Raw genomic sequence first — 16078 nt, forward strand, 5'->3', positions numbered from 1 at the left:
TGCCTGATGAGCGTGCTGCTTTGCTTTAGAACACTAGCCTCCTCAGCCGGAAGAAGAAACTGGAGGTCAATGTTGCCAGGATGCAGAAAGAAGCCGAAGAGGCAGCGCAAAGATGTCAAAATGCAGAAGAGAAGGCCAAGAAGGCGGCCACCGAGGTGGGTCCATTAACTGCTCGCTCACTCCTGTCTTCCAGAGTTGACCAGAGCAGTAGCCAAGGGGCAGAGGCAGCTCTGCAGCCAAAAAGAATTCCATTGATTCTCCATACAGCCAGGAGATTAGCTGACCCCTCTGCCTCTCTGTTCCCATTTTGAAAAATTAGGCCAACTAGCTCCTCCCTTCCAACCTACTCAGACAATAAAAAGGAGCAGTTGAATTGCTATAAGCAAAACCTTATGAAAGCAAGAGGTGTTTTTTTTTCTAAGTTAGGCCACTTTCCACTTGTGGATCAATACATCTAGAGTCTAGAAACAATTCTTCCTGTATGTTCCTACAAAGAGCTATTTTCCTCGTATCTGTAATGGTTTGATGATGATGATCTAGAAAGAAAGCTTATTTCACTTATTTCTTACAACCCGTACTATTGTTTGAGTAGCACAATCAGGTTGGTAAAGAAGGGTTTCGGGGCTGGTGTACCTTCTTTATTTGCAAGTTTAAAATTGTTGATGGGGGTGCTCTTCCTAAATGGCGCTAAGCTCAGCACTGGCAGCCAGTCTTTTCTGAAGCTCTGCGGGAACTGAAGAAGGGCCACCACTGGGCACCCCCTGTGGGCAGATGCGGCCCTTCTCTCAAAGGGCACAGCAAGCAGAAGGTAACACTCAGCAGAAAAATTAGCGGAGGGAGGTGGAGGACCTTGCAGGTCCCAGGCTTGCTGAGCAGAGTGTGCACTTAACCGCAGCCTCCACTCACTCCATCCCCATCAGGACACTCTGTGTGGTCCATCAAAGCCCAGCTCTGAGCCGCAGCCCTGACTCCGCTGGTCCTCTTGAGGAAAGGGGTATGGGAACTGCGGAGACAAGACATTTAATTAGATTTTATATCAGTCATTTTCAAATGCAAAACAGGGGAAGAGCTTGTATCTGTATTTGCCTGGGTTATTTGTCAGTTGAGGAGCTAAACAAAACCTTTGCACCAAATCCTGGACACCAGGTCACTGTAGAACCCAGCCCTCTCTAAGAAGAGAGAAGCGTGCCTATCACTCAGCCATTTTGTAACAATGCAGACATTTCTGCTCTGTGATGGAAAAGAGGTGTGCGAAAGCTTGAAAATGTTTGATGGCCAAGGGAAAAATAATACGCTAACATTTATGAAAATCCACATAGAATGGAATAAAAAGAGTGTCTACTCCAGCTTGGGAAATGTATGCAGTCACACATTATGAAGACTCTCTGCTCTAGCGTGCCTTTATAAGACTTTCTTGACAATGTTGAAAAATGAACTCACTACCTCTTCCCCCACCTTCCGGTTCTCTAATAGTTCAGCTCTGAGTCCCAGCCCCACATAGCAGAACCCAGAGTTGCCTCCATAATTCATTCTCTGCCCTCACCATCTGCACAGACGTCTCACACTTAAATTATACAGATGGTTGGTAACCTGATAGACAGAGAAGCTTTGGCTGGGAGGACAGTGTTCTTACATTAAATGCACTGAGAGATTCATGAACCAGTTCTTAATAATTTTGTCGAGACATCAAGCCCTTGTACACATAGCCAAAGCCAAGAGCAGGCTTCACAAACAAGAATGAACCTTCCTTGTGCCAGATTATTGGCACTGAAAGCACGTGTAGCTGCCAAATTCCTGGAGCCTAAACTTGTTTGCTGTTGTGAATCACAGAATTATCAGAGTGAGATGTGAAAGATTTTCGTAGGCACCCTTCCATACTTGTCCTGGTACATGATATTACAGGACATGTCCTGGGTTTTAGTCCGTTCAAAGCTGTTGCTTCAGTTGGTCAGCTTTCTTTCGATACAGGTGTTGTGCAATGTTCACGCAGCCCTTCATCTCTGGTCTGTTTCTGCTCCCCCTCACCCCAGCTTCACTGGTAGCTGATGTCCTCTTGATTGCCATATTGTTAACAAACTCGAGGGTGGCCTGGGTGAGGGACAGAGCAGTGGGAGATTAATACACAGAGGAAGGCATGACATCTAGTCAGAGCATGACCTGAAGATCATGGGTGGAAATGTGAAGGTCAGTTGGCTGCCAGCTCATCTCAGCTCCTTTCTTCCTGTTTTAGTCAGCAAACATATCAGAAGAACTGAAGAAGGAGCAAGACACCAATGCCCACTTGGAGAGGATGAGAAAGAACATGGAGCAGACCATTAAAGACTTACAAAAAAGGCTGGATGAAGCTGAACAGAGGGCCGTGATGGGGAATAGAAAGCAAATCCAGAAACTAGAATCGAGGGTAGGTGTTTGCATGGGTCATCATGGGGCCATGACGACTCCCAATTCAAGGCCTTATTGTCCTGGAATATGGCTCCAAATGTTCCCTATCTCTCTCATCACTTCTGCTTTTAGTACTTCTAGATCACTGAGAGTGTCAGGTCTCAATGTGGTCATTCATTCTTGCTTGACCTTGGGCCATCAACCAATACTTTTCTTGGACTGGATTAACTCTGCCTTCCCTCTTCCTGCGAGGTGAGAATGCATCTTCTCCCGTTCAGCCACACCAACTCCGGGCTCCCCACAGACAGGGTTACCTGCTATTTCCAGGTGCACCCACGCAGTCTTGCTTCTGTGCCTTTGTTCTTGCTATTGCCTCTGCAGAGAAGGCCCATTTTTTATCTGTCAGGTCAGGGAAAGTGGCAGGGAAACAACTAAATCAAGGATCAAGAAATGCTTAGTGAAGATATAGGAAGGACTGACAGCAACGATATAGCACCTGCCCTCGGGGAGTTTAACAACAAATAGGAAGGTCTCTCTTGAAAATAGGGTATTTAAAACTATTGAATCGATTTCAGTGGATATGTACAAGTTGGGTGACAAATGCTAGAAGGATAGGAAGAATACCTGACTGGGACTTGATGGTTCAGAAGGGCCCCTGAAAAATACGGTATTGCTTTTGCGCATTTATGTTGTATTCATACAGGAGAATTCCAGTGCACATCCGCAGTACCTCCAGCCACTCATGCTGATTAAGAAGGAGTGAGGCAGAGTTCCGTGGTAGGTTCTGGAGATCCCATCTAGCGGTACAGTGATGATAACAGGCACAGGTAACAGAGTCTACAAGCTTTTGTGCAAGAGCAGGGGAAATCTAGAAGACAGGTGCACATACACATTTGCTTGTGTTTTCAAAAAGAAGGGGTGACAAGATTAGACAAAAACTAATAAAAATAGCTACCCATAGGAGGAGAACACGGAGATGAAGCTGAGACCTTCTGAATGAACCTCATGCCGTTGTTTTGATTGCAAAATCATATAAAACATTTACATGCTTCAAAATTAAAAAACAAGTTTAAACCAAAGAGCAGAATAAAACAAATCAATCCCTAAAATGTTAACACAAATGGAAACAACTGAAGCTGACTGTGTATCAAGTTGGGGGGCATAAAACACACAGAAGAATTATTCCCAGTGACTTTTAAACATAGTGCTTTGTGCATCCCTCACGGAGTACATCTAAGGACAAAAGAAAAAAGATCAGCAAATAAAGGAAACCGTACTTGTAGTTTCAAATAACCGTTATCATTACCACTATCAGTAAGACTAGTATAATTCTCTAACCAATAAATATTTAATCTTTATTGTATGAGAACCAAGATTTTTAGTATGAGAAAAAACATACAGGTATAAAATTAAAGAACTTAGAATATGTCTTTTTTCTCTGATAGAAAAATACAGGAATGATACTGGTATTTCCAATTCAAATTTAAGATTGCAGGATTTAATTTTGTTTCCAATTGCTCTTTCTCCACCATTAAGGCCTAGAACCAGTGCTAACTCAGTAGCAGTGAGCTCCCAACATTGGCTGATAGTAAGGAATTATGATTTTCTTAAAAACATAATCATAATACTATTATCTGTTAGGATTACATAACGAAATATTTACAGGTGAAATTATATGATGTTTAGGATTTGAGGTAATAAAATGATTTTCCCGGAGGAGCTTAATCAACTTAAAAATACACAAATGAGAGAAAAACCTCAGCTTAAAGGGGGCCTCATCGTCTCATGTCTCATCCGATTGAACTATGTATTAGTTCCTCTATGATAGAGGGTGAGAAGATTATTTTAATGGACTCACCTACAAGGCACTTGCACACCTGCTGACTTGCCCTCCTCGAGGAAGAGCAAGGACAGTGTGTCTGAAGTGGAGGGAGGGAGGCGGGGAGTAGGAGATGGGGTCAGACATTCCGGGCGCATTCATGCCTCGGGGCATTAGACTTTGCAATTTTAAAAGGGTAGTCAGGAAGGCCCTGTTGAGAAGGTGGCATTCGTGTCAAGAAGGCGGCAGGGAGAGAGCCAGGGACATCTAGGGGAAGAGAAGGAGCAGCCAACAGCCTTCATCCCTCAACTCTCTACCCCCCGTTCTGTTTTATTTCTCCAATCACTTCTCACCATCAAACAGATTCTATATTTTGCTTTGCGTGTTCCCCCTCATTCAAATGTATGCTCATACAGGGGACAGACTTTTGTTTGTTCTGTTCACTGCCGAATCCCTAGCCTTGGGGTCTGGTGTGTGGCAGGCATAAAATATTTGTTGAATGAATGTTAACTTTGCTTATCGGACTCTGTCAGGCTGCAGGTGGACTGTTGGTCTGTACTATAGCTCTCCCACAAAACCAGGGCTGTCGGGCAGTGCGTGCCACATATGCCACCTGGCCTCAAGGTCAGGCTTCAGAGAGTCCACTGAAGACCACGTAGAACACTGTCTGCATCCTTCAAGTGTGCTCTAGCTTATTCCCTGTATACCACCTATGTTCCTACACACGTGTATGTGCGTGATTTGGGGATCCAACAGGAACTTGTCCCTTCTGCCTGGATGAGCCCCTCACAGCCTTCAGAGTTTAAACAGGCCTTATACAAACCCACACAATTCAATCACCTCGCTGTGGGCGAGGCGGTGTTCCAGAGAGGCTGCCCTGTTTAACCACGGCCAGGGAGAGTGGCTGCGTCTTTCTTGATGACTTCGCTCTATTGCAAAGGACCGTGCCAGTCGGCACATACGAGGTCACCCTGGCTTGCCGGCTGCCGGCCTGTGGTCTGAGGTCAGGGTCTCGTTGCAGGTTCGCGAACTGGAAGGTGAACTGGAGGGCGAAGTCCGTCGCAGTGCCGAGGCCCAGAAGGGAGCCCGCAGGCTGGAGCGATGCGTCAAAGAGCTGGCCTATCAGGTACTCCGGGAATCTGTTGCCTGTTGGGGCGCTGGCGACCCCTGAAACGGCCTTCCAGGCCTCCCGCTCTCTCCGTCTCTGCCCTCTCTCCGCGGTAGACCCCCGCTGACCATCCCGGGGTGGGGGGCTGCGCTCTTCGGGGTTTGGGTGGGTCCCTTTCCAAGCTCCAGGAAGCAAAATGCGGCGCAAGCGCGATCCGAAGTGCAGAGCTATTTATAGGGCGCTGACGTTCTCGCACACGCCGGCTGCCGCGCTCGCACTTGGGGGAAGACGCCTTCCTGCGAGAGGCTGGCTGAGAACGAGGTGTAAATGAGGTGGCTGCCAGAGTCGGGCTGGCTCCGCAGCCGGCAGGTGACACGGGGCCCTGGCGACACCGGAGCTCCTAGTCTCTGGGGGGCACAAAGCCTCCGGGCCCCCCGACAGCTCTGGTGCCCGTGCCGGGGGGCGGTAAGGCGGCAACTGCTAATGACCGGCCTCCGGAGCGCGCAGCGGCTGCCCCTGGGCCTAGCCTCGGTCTCCCGCAAGTCTCCTGCAGGCTTCTCACCCGGAATTAAGGCGTTTCGGAAACCACAAGAGAATCCTTCCCTTTCATTTTCATCTTCTAACCTGTCTTCCCTTTTCCTCAAGTGGAGGGGGCCATAGATAGAGGCCACGAGAGCAGAGGCGCCGTGTCATGGCCGCGCGGGGGCTCGCGCCTTCCCGGCACACAGTAGGGCCGCATGTTGCGGTCGTTGAGCACGGACACCGGAGCGCCCTTTCTAGCCCGCTCCTGCTGCGGCCCTGGCTTATGCCAGTGCAAAGGCAAATTCACTGCGGCCACCACCCACTTTCACAGCAACTGTGGATCCGCCCGTCCGATTCTGGTCCCTGAGGCCGGAGTCGCTGTTAGAGATGCCGCAGTCTTCCTCCCTTGCAGCAGGAAGGCCAGTGTGGATGAGAAGCACACAGTGTGGATGGATGCTTCAGAAGCATCATCTTGGGCTAATTAAGATGAAATGAGCTACGTGCGCAGCTCTTCTTTACCGAATAAGTGGTTCTTTTCTAAGACGAGTTTGACGCTTCTTTAGTTATCCCGAAACCACGCGGGAGTGAGCCCCTGGTAGGTGCCGCTAGGGAAGCAAGCAGCTGGGGAGCATGAAAGATGTGGCGTTCTACCCTTTTTCGGAGAGGGGCGAGGAAGCCACCTATGCTGGGGGAGTAAAATGCGGCTTGTTAATAATGTCTGGGTTTTTCTTCTCTTTATTTTCCTGTGGATTATTCATACATTTTTTCTTGTGAAGACAAGTTCATTACAGAACAAAATACCAAGGCTATACTTTCTTGGTTTTCATTGTCCCAAAGAATGCATTCTTTTTCTATTGTGTTTTATCTTTGTTTCTTCTTAGCAATAGCCTTATTGGTCTCTCATGCACTAGTATGGAGGTATAGTTCATAATTTCTTCCGAGTGTCTGCACGGTGCTTGGAGTGTATCTATTCAATTACACAATGATTTTCTGCCATTAAATCAGATAACACCTACTGAGCACCTGTGTCGTGCAAGATATTAAGCTAAGCGCTGTAGCTTTAAAGAGACATTAGAGAGCCCTACACATTCCTTGATATCAGTACCTGATTTTGAAATATCCAAGATAGATGATGACTCAATCCAGTCTGCTCTCCTTTAACATCAAAATAACCACCAGGACTATGAGGCGGGGTGTTTCATGATAGTATATCATTGGAGCCAATTGAAAATGTCATTTTGAAAGGGGCCTAAATATAGTTTTGATTCCTCAGAAAAATCCTCTGGGAATAGCCTACTACATGGGAAAGGGAATCGAGTGTGACCCCAACCACAATCGTTCTATGGCCAGTTCCCATTGAGCATTTGGAAGCTCATCTGATTTTCACTCTCCAGTACCCAGAATAATGTGCTATTATAAAACAGGACATAGGACTAGAACTTAGAACCGTTATAGAAGGTACAGACAGTTTTTCTGCACCCCCCCATCCACCTGCTCCGTTTTATCTTCAACTGCTTTCTATATTCAAGGATCTATGTATAGATGTTATTTAATCCTTACAAATCTAATTACAGATATAGTATCTTCATTTTTAGAGATAAGGAAACAAAATGTGATTTGAGGTAGCTTCTCGGGGAACCAGATGTCAGGATGGAGTTCTGGAAGTACAGGAGATTTATTGAACATAACACCTGGGAAAGACAAAGGCAAGAGCAAGAAGGATCGGGCAGAGAAAGCCTTTAGACCACAGTGCAAGTCTGATACCCGTGAAAGGAAAGGGTGAAGGAAGGAGGCCGGGCCAGGAGCTTCAAATTGCAGAGCACCTCTGAGCAGTCTCCCGCACAAAGATTGCCTGGAAAGGAGCCCCGCGTTGGGCAGAAATGGCCAGATCCTAGTAACTGGTGGGCCCAGGTATTGACTGGGGGCTGCCGGGGAGCAGTGATCTCAGTGTAAATGCTATAGCAGCTCCCAAAGATGCCGCAGCTGGAGGTTTTCAGGTAAGGGCCCGCCTCACAGTTGAATGGCAAGTTCTTCTCTCAAAGGGAAATCTGAGCTGTGCACAACCATGGCTACCCCAGGGTTGAGATGTGAACCTAAGCCTAAAAGAGACTTTGCCTTCTCAAGTGGGAGGGACATCATGGACATCGGCAACCACTGCTAGCCTTCTTCAGTTTTCTTCTTTATGGCTTCCTGGACTACGCAGTAAATTTACTGGCCTCAGTAAATCGGTTTGAAGCAATTAAACTGCTCTTGGTTTCAGAACTTCCTATAAACACATAATTCTATGAATCTTCAAATTTCTTATACCTGGGAGGGAGAGGGATGGGCGGATGAAAACAATAGATTTTATTGAAAAAATAGAGTTGTCTCATTTCCTTATATCTTGGTCTCTGCCCTAGTAAGCTTAAAATTAGTAATTATATACTATCAGACTATACTTTAAGGTGGGGTGGGGGAGCATTCTAGGCGATAGAAATGGCTCAGTTGAACTTTTATTTCTTTACTTCTATGTATTTATATTGAGATAAAATTGACACGTGACATTGTATTAGTATTAGGTGTACAACATAATAATTTGATGTCTGTTTTCATCGTGAAATGATTAATACAAGTTTAGTTAATATCCATCACCACACATAATTACGAATTTTTATTTCTTGAGAACTCTTAAGATTTACTGTCTTAGCAACTTTCAAATATACAGCACTGTATTGTTAACTGTGGTCACCATTCTCAACATTCCACTCCCAGGACTTACTCATCTTATAACTGGAATTTTGTACCTCTTGACCACCTTGACCCATTTTCCCCCACCCCCATCTACCCCTGTCTTTGGCCACTACCAATCTGTTTTTTTGTTTCTGAGTTTGGTTTTTTAGATTTTACATATAGGTAAGATCATATATTACTTGTCTTTCTCTGACTTATTTCACTTAGTATAATGCCCTTAAGGATTACAAATGGCAGGACTTCCTTCTTTTTTATGGCTAAATAATGTCCCATTCTATGTGCAGATACACGTACCCCATTTTCTTCATTTGTTGATCGATACTTAGGTTGTTTGCATGTCTTGCCTACTGTAAATAATGCTGTCATGAACATGGGAATGCAGATATCTTTTTAAGATAGTGATTTTGTTTCCTTCAGATAAATAACCAGAAGTGGAATTGCTGAATCATACGGTAGTTCTATTTTTAATTTTTTGAGGAAACCTCCATACTGTTTTCCACAGTGGTTGCACCAGTTTGCATCCCCAACAGCAATGCACAAGGGCTCCCTTTTCTCATCAACACTTGTTATTTCTTGTCTTTATGGTGATATCTCATTGTGATTTTGATTTGCATTTTCCTGATGGTGAGTGATGTTGAGCACCTTTTCATGCACCTATTGGCCATATGTATATCTTCTTTGAAAAAATGTCCATACAGATCCTCTGTTCATTTTTTTAAATTTCCAGTATAATTAATGTACAGTGTTATATTAGTTTCAGATATGCAATATACTGATTCAACAATTCTATACATTACTCAGTGTTCACCAAGATAAATGTACTATTAATCCCCTTTATCTATTTTACCCATCCCCCCACCCATTTCCCATCTGGTAACTACTAGTTCTCTATATTTAAGAGTCTGCTTTTCATTTGTCTCTTTTTTTGTTTGCTTGTTTGTTCTGTTTCTTAAATTCCACATATGAGTGAAACCATAGGATATCTGTCTCTCTCTGACCAACTTATTTTACCTAGCATTATACGCTTTAAACCTATCCATGTTGTTGCAAATGGCAAGATTTCATTTTTTTATAGCTGAATAATATTCTGTGTATTTATACTGCTTCTTTATCCATTCATCTTTTTTTTTTCTTTTTTAAGATTTTATTTATTTATTTGACAGAGACAGACAGCCAGTGAGAGAAAGAGAGAACACAAGCAGGGGGAGTGGGAGAGGAAGAAGCAGGCTCATAGCAGAGGAGCCTGATGTGGGGCTCGATCCCAGAATGCTGGGATCACACCCTGAGCCAAAGGCAGACGCTTAACGACTGTGCCACCCAGGTGCCCCTATCCATTCATCTTTTGGTGGACACTTGGGTTGCTTCCATATTTTGGCTATTGAAAATAATACTGCAGGGGCGCCTGGGTGGCACAGCGGTTAAGCGTCTGCCTTCGGCTCAGGGCGTGATCCCGGTGTTGTGGGATCGAGCCCCACATCAGGCTCCTCTGCTATGAGCCTGCTTCTTCCTCTCCCACTCCCCCTGCTTGTGTTCCCTCTCTCGCTGGCTGTCTCTATCTCTGTCAAATAAATAAATAAAATCTTAAAAAAAAAAAAAGAAAATAATACTGCAATAAGCATAGTGGTGCATATATCTTTTTGAATTAGTGTTTTCATATTCTTCGGGTAAATACCCAGTAGTAGAATTACTGGATCATATGGTAATTATTTTTTGAGGAACCTCCCTACTGTTTTCCACAGTGGCTGCACCAGTTTGCATTCCCACCAACAGTGCATGAGGGTTCCCATTTCTCTACATCTTGGCCAACGCTTGTTTCTTGTTGTCTTTCTTTTTTCTTTTAGCCATTCTGATAGGTATGAAGTGATATCTCATAGTTGTTTTGATTTGCATTTCTCTGATCATTAATGATGTTGAACATTTTTGCATGTTTCTGTTCCCCAGCCCTTTTTCCGAATCATATTTTTTGTTTTCTGTTTTGTTCTGTTTTGCTATTCAGTTGTATGCGTTCTTTGTGTATCTTGGATATTAATCCCTTATCAGGTTTAGGATTTAAAAATATTTCCTCCTATTCCATGGGTAGCCTTTTCATTTTTTTGACTGATTCCTTTGCTGTATGGAAGTATTTTAGTTTGCTGTAGTCCCACTTACTTATTTTTGCTTCTGTTCCCTTTGTTTTTGCTGCCAAATCCAAATTTCATAGCCAAGACCAATTTTGAGGAGCTTATCCCATGTTTTCTTCTAAGAGTTTTATAGTATCATGGTTTCTTTCACATCCGACATTTAAGTCTTTAAGCCATTTTGAGCTAATTTTGTGTATGGTATAAGAAAGTGGTCTAGTTTCATTCTTTTGACTGTGGCTGTCCAATTTTCCCAACACCATCTATTAAAGAGACTCTCCTTGTATATTCTTAGCTCCTTTGTCATAAATTAATTGATCATATATATGTGGGTTTATTTCTGGGCTATTTTGTTTCATTTATCTATGTGTCTGTTTTTATGTCAATACCATACTGTTTTGATTACTACAGCTTTATAATTTTGAAATCAGGAAGCATGATGCACTGAGTTTTCTTCTTTTTCAATTTCTTTGGCTATTTGGGGTCTTTTGTGGTTCCATACAAATTTTAAAATTGTTCTATGTCTGTGAAAAATGCAATTGAAATTATGATAGGCATTGCACTGAAACTGTAAATTGCTATGAGTAATATGAACATTTTAATATTAATTCTTCCAGTCCATGAGCATGGAATATCTTTCCATTTTATTTGTGTCATCTTAAATTTCTTTCATCAATATCTTATAGCTTTCAGGTCACAAGTCTTTCATCCCTTTGGTTAAATTTATTCCTATTTTATTCTTTTTGGTGCATTTGTAAATGGGATTGTTTTCTTTCTTTTAAGATTTATTTATTTTAGAAAGAGAGCACAAGCAGGGGTAGGGGCAGAGGAAGAGAGAGACAAGCAGACTCCCTGCTGAGTGGGGAACCCGACTCAGAGTTCAATCCCAGGATCCTGAGGTCATGACCTGAGCTGGAATCAAGAGTCAGATGCTTAACTGACTGAGGTGCCCCAGGATTGTTTTCTTAATTTCTCTTTCTGATAGTTCACTGCTAGTGTACAGAAGCACAAGTGATTTCTGTATGTTGATTTTATATCCTGCAATTTTACTGACTGTTTATTATTTCTTATGGTTTTTGGTGGAGTCTATAGGGTTTTTTGTTTTGTTTTGTTTTGTTACATATGCTGTTATATTATCTGGAAATCAGGACAGTTTTACTTCTTCCTTTCTGATTTGAATGCCTTCTGTCTTTTTCTTGCCTAATTGCTTTGACTGGGACATCCAGCAATATGTTGAATAAAAGTGGTAAGAGTAGGCATCTTTGTCTTGTTTCTGATCTGAGGAAAATCTCAGTTTTTCTCCATTGAGAATGATATTAGCCCTGGGTTTTTTATATACAGCCTTTATTATCTTGAGATAAAACCCTCTATAACCACGTTGTTGAGAGGTTTTATCATGAGTTGATGTTGAATTTTGTCAAATGCTTTTTTAGCAATGTATTGAGATGATCATATGATTTCTGTCCTTCACTTAGTTCATGAAGTGTATCACATTGATTTGCAGATGTCGAACCATCTTTGCACCCTTGGAATAAATCTAAAATAAATCCAAAATAAATTCGATCATGGCATATGATCCTTTTAATGTATCGTTAAATTCAGTTTACTAATACTTTCTTGAGGATTTTTGTATCTATGTTCATCAGGGATACTGGTCTGTAGTTTTCTTTATTTCTTTCCTCTCTCTTTCTTTCTTATGGTTTCATATCAGGGTAATGCTGACCTTGTAAAAGGTGTTTGGAAGTGTTCCCTGTTCTTCAGTTTTGGAAAGGAATTTGGGAAGAATTGGTATTAATTCTTCTTTAAACATTTGAAAGAATTTACCAGTGAAAACATCTGGTCCTGGACTTTTATTTGTTGGGAAGGTTTTTATTATTAATCCAATTGCCTTACTAGTAATTAGTCTGTTCAGTTTTTTTTCCCCCTGTATTGAGGCTTATCTATTTATTTATTTATTTTTAACATTTTATTTTATTTTTCATCATAATAAGTGTACTCTTTAATCCCCATCCCCTAATTCCCCAATCCCTCCACCCACCTCCCCTCTGGTAACCATCTGTTTGTTCTCTGTAGTTAAAAGTCTGTTTCTTGGTTTGTCTCTCTCCCTTTTTTTTTTTTTTTTTTACTCATTTATTTTGTTTCTTAAATTCCACATATGAGTAAGATTATATGGTTTTGGTCTTTCTCTGACTGACTTATTTCACTTAGCATTATACTCTCTAGTTCTGTCGATGTTGTTGTAAATGGCAAGATTTCATTCTTTTTTATGACTGAATAATATACCAATAATATGGCTGAATACACACACGCGCACACACACACACCCCATATCTTCTTTATCCATTCATGTGGGCTGCTTCTATAGTTTGGCTATTATAAATAATGCTACACCAAACATAGGGGTGCATGTATCCCTTTGAATTAGTGTTTTTGTACATTTTGGGTAAATATCCAGTAGTGCAATTCCTGAATCATAGGCTATTTCTATTTTCAACTTTTCGAGGAAACCCCATACTGTTTTCATAATGGCTCCACCAATTTGCATTCCCACCCACAATGCAAGAGGGTTCCTTTACGTCCACATCCTTGCCAACGCTTGTTATTTCTTGTGTTTTTTATTTGTTCAGATTTTCTATTTTTTCATGATTCAGTCTTGGAAGGTTGTATGTTCTAAGGATGTATCAATTTCTATTAGGTTGTCCAAAATTTTAGCATATAGTTGTTTATAATAGTTTCTTATGATCCTTTGCATTTCTGTGGTATCACTTGTAATGACTTCTCTTTCATTTCTAATTTTATTTGAGTCCTCACTCTTTTTTCTTGGTGAGTCTAGCTAAAAGTCTATCAATTTTGTTTATTTGAAATTTTGCTATTGTTGTTGAAGTATAGGTGACATAGAATGTTATATTAGTTTCATGTGTACAACATAGTGATTTGACACCTCTAGATGTTACACTATGTTCTCCACAAGTGTAGCTACTCTCTGCCACCATATAATGCTAATACAATACCATTGGCTATTTTCCCTATGCTGTGCCTTTCATCCCATGACTTATTCATTGCAAAAATGGAAGCCTGTACTTTTCACTCCCCTTACCTCTTTTGCCCATCCCTCACCACCACCACTGGCAACCACCAGTTCTCTGTATTTAAGATTCTGGTTTTGCTATTTTTGTTAGTTTCTTCATTTTGCTTTTTAGATTACACATGTAAGTGAAATCATATGGCATTTATCTTTCTCTGGCTTATTTCCCTTAGCATAATACCCTTTGGGTCCATCCATGTTGCTGCAAATAGTAAGATTGCATCCTTTTTATGGCTGAGTAATATTCTGTTATACACACACACACCACATCTTCTTTTTCCATTCATCCGTGTGTGGACACAGGTTGTTTCCAAATCTTGGCTATTGTAAATAATGCTGCAATAAACATAGGGGTGCATATAGCTTTGCAGATTGTGTTTTGTATTCTTCAGGTAAATACCCAGTAGTGGAATTACTGGATTGTATGGTATTTCTATTTTTGATTTTTTGAGAAACCTCCATACTGTTTTCCATAGTGGCTACACCAATTTACATTCCCACCAATAGTGCACAAAGGTTCTTTTTTCTCCACATCCTTGCCAACACGTTTCTTGTGTTTTCGATTTTAGCCATTCTGACAGGTGAAAGGTGATATCTCCTTGGGGTTTTGATATGCATTCCACTGGTGATTAGTGATGTTGAGCATCTTTTCTTATGTCTGTTGGCCATCTAATCTATATGCCTTCCTTGAAAAATGTCTGTTAGGTCCTCTGCCCATTTTAAAATCAGATTATTTGGGGTTTTGGTATTAAGTTCTGTAAGTTCTTCATAAATTTTGGATATTAACCCCTTAGCAGATATAACATTTGCAAATACATTCTCCCATTCAGTAGGTGGTCTTTTTGTTTTGTCGATGGTTTCCTTTGCTGTGCAAAAGCTTTTTAGTTTGCTATAATCCCAATAGTTTATTTGTGCTTTTGTTTCCCTTGCCTAAGGAGACATACCCATTAAATAAATAAATAAATTACTTAATTAATTAAAAGAAAAGGAGACATATCCATAAATATGTTGCTAAGGCTGATGTCCAAGAGATTACTGCCTATGTTTTCTTCTAGGAGTTTTATGGTTTCAGGTCTCACATTTAAGTCTTTAATACATTTGGAGTTTATTATTGTGTATGATGTAAAAAAGTGGTCCAGTTTCATTCTTTTACATGTAGTTGTCCAGATTTCCCAGCACCACTTAGTGAAGAGACTGTCTTTCTTTATTGTATATTCTATCAGCCTTTGTCATAAATTAACTGACTATACAGGTTTAAGTTTATTTGGGGGCTCTCTATTCTGTTCAGTTGATCTATGTGTCTATTTTTATGCCAATACCACACTGTTTTATTATGACTTTATAGTATATCTTGAAATCTGAGAATGTTGTAGCTCCAGTTTTGTTCTTTCTCAAGATTGCTTTGGCTATTTGGGGTCTTTTGTGGTTCTACAAATTTTAGTATTATTTGTTCTAGATCTGTGAAAAATACTATTGTTATTTTGATAAGGAGTACATTGAATCTGTAGAATTGTTTTCTTAATTTATCTTTCTGCTACTTCATTATTAGTGTATAGAAAAGGGGCGCCTGGGTGGCACAGCGGTTAAGCGTCTGCCTTCGGCTCAGGGCGTGATCCCGGAGTTCTGGGATCGAGCCCCACGTCAGGCTCCTCCGCTATAAGCCTGCTTCTTCCTCTCCCACTCCCCCTGCTGTGTTCCCTCTCTCGCTGGCTGTCTCTATCTCTGTCGAATAAATAAATAAAATCTTTAAAAAACAAGTAGTGTATAGAAAAGCAACAGATTTATGTATATTAATTTTGTATCTAGCAACTTTACTGAATTCATTTATTCATTTCTTCTAGGTTATCCAATTTTTTGGCATATTTATAATTTATAGTAGTTTCTTATGATCCTTTGTATTTATGTGGCATCAGCTGTAATGTCTCCTTTTTCATTTCTAATTTTATTTATTTGAGTCCTCTCTCTTTTTTTCTTGGTGAGTCTAGTTAAACATTTATCAATTTTGTTTATCTTTAAAAAAAAAACAGCTCTCAGTTTCATTGGTCTTTTCTATTGTCTTTTTAGTCTTTACTTCATTTATTTTCATTCTGATCTTTGTTATTTCCTTTCTTCTAGTAACTTAGGTCTTTGTTTTTTCTTCTAGTTCCTTAAGGCATGAAGTTAGATTGTTTATTTGAGATCATTCTTAATTTCTTAATGTGGATATTTATTACTATGAACTTCCCTCTTAGAACTGTTTTTGCTGTATTGCATAAGTTTTGGTATGTTGTATTTCCATTTTCATTTGCCTCAAGGTATTTTTTTAATGGAAAAAA

At 41.1% G+C, this 16078-nt stretch overlaps 1 protein-coding gene across 1 annotated transcript in view; it reads left to right on the forward strand.

Annotated features, from left to right (window-relative positions):
• MYH15 (myosin heavy chain 15) overlaps positions 1-16078 on the forward strand; it is a 145810-nt gene that overhangs the window by 121705 nt on the left and 8027 nt on the right. The window contains exons 36-38 of the mRNA XM_087861640.1: positions 30-155; positions 2231-2401; positions 5223-5327. Coding sequence (XP_087717766.1) covers positions 30-155; positions 2231-2401; positions 5223-5327 — 402 coding nt within the window. The remainder of the gene's footprint in view (positions 1-29; positions 156-2230; positions 2402-5222; positions 5328-16078) is intronic.

This window comes from Ursus americanus, chromosome 4 (genome assembly GCF_024610735.1).
Source record: "Ursus americanus isolate L20-20 chromosome 4, mUrsAme1.1.p, whole genome shotgun sequence".
In the NCBI taxonomy this organism is placed as follows: domain Eukaryota; kingdom Metazoa; phylum Chordata; class Mammalia; order Carnivora; family Ursidae; genus Ursus; species Ursus americanus.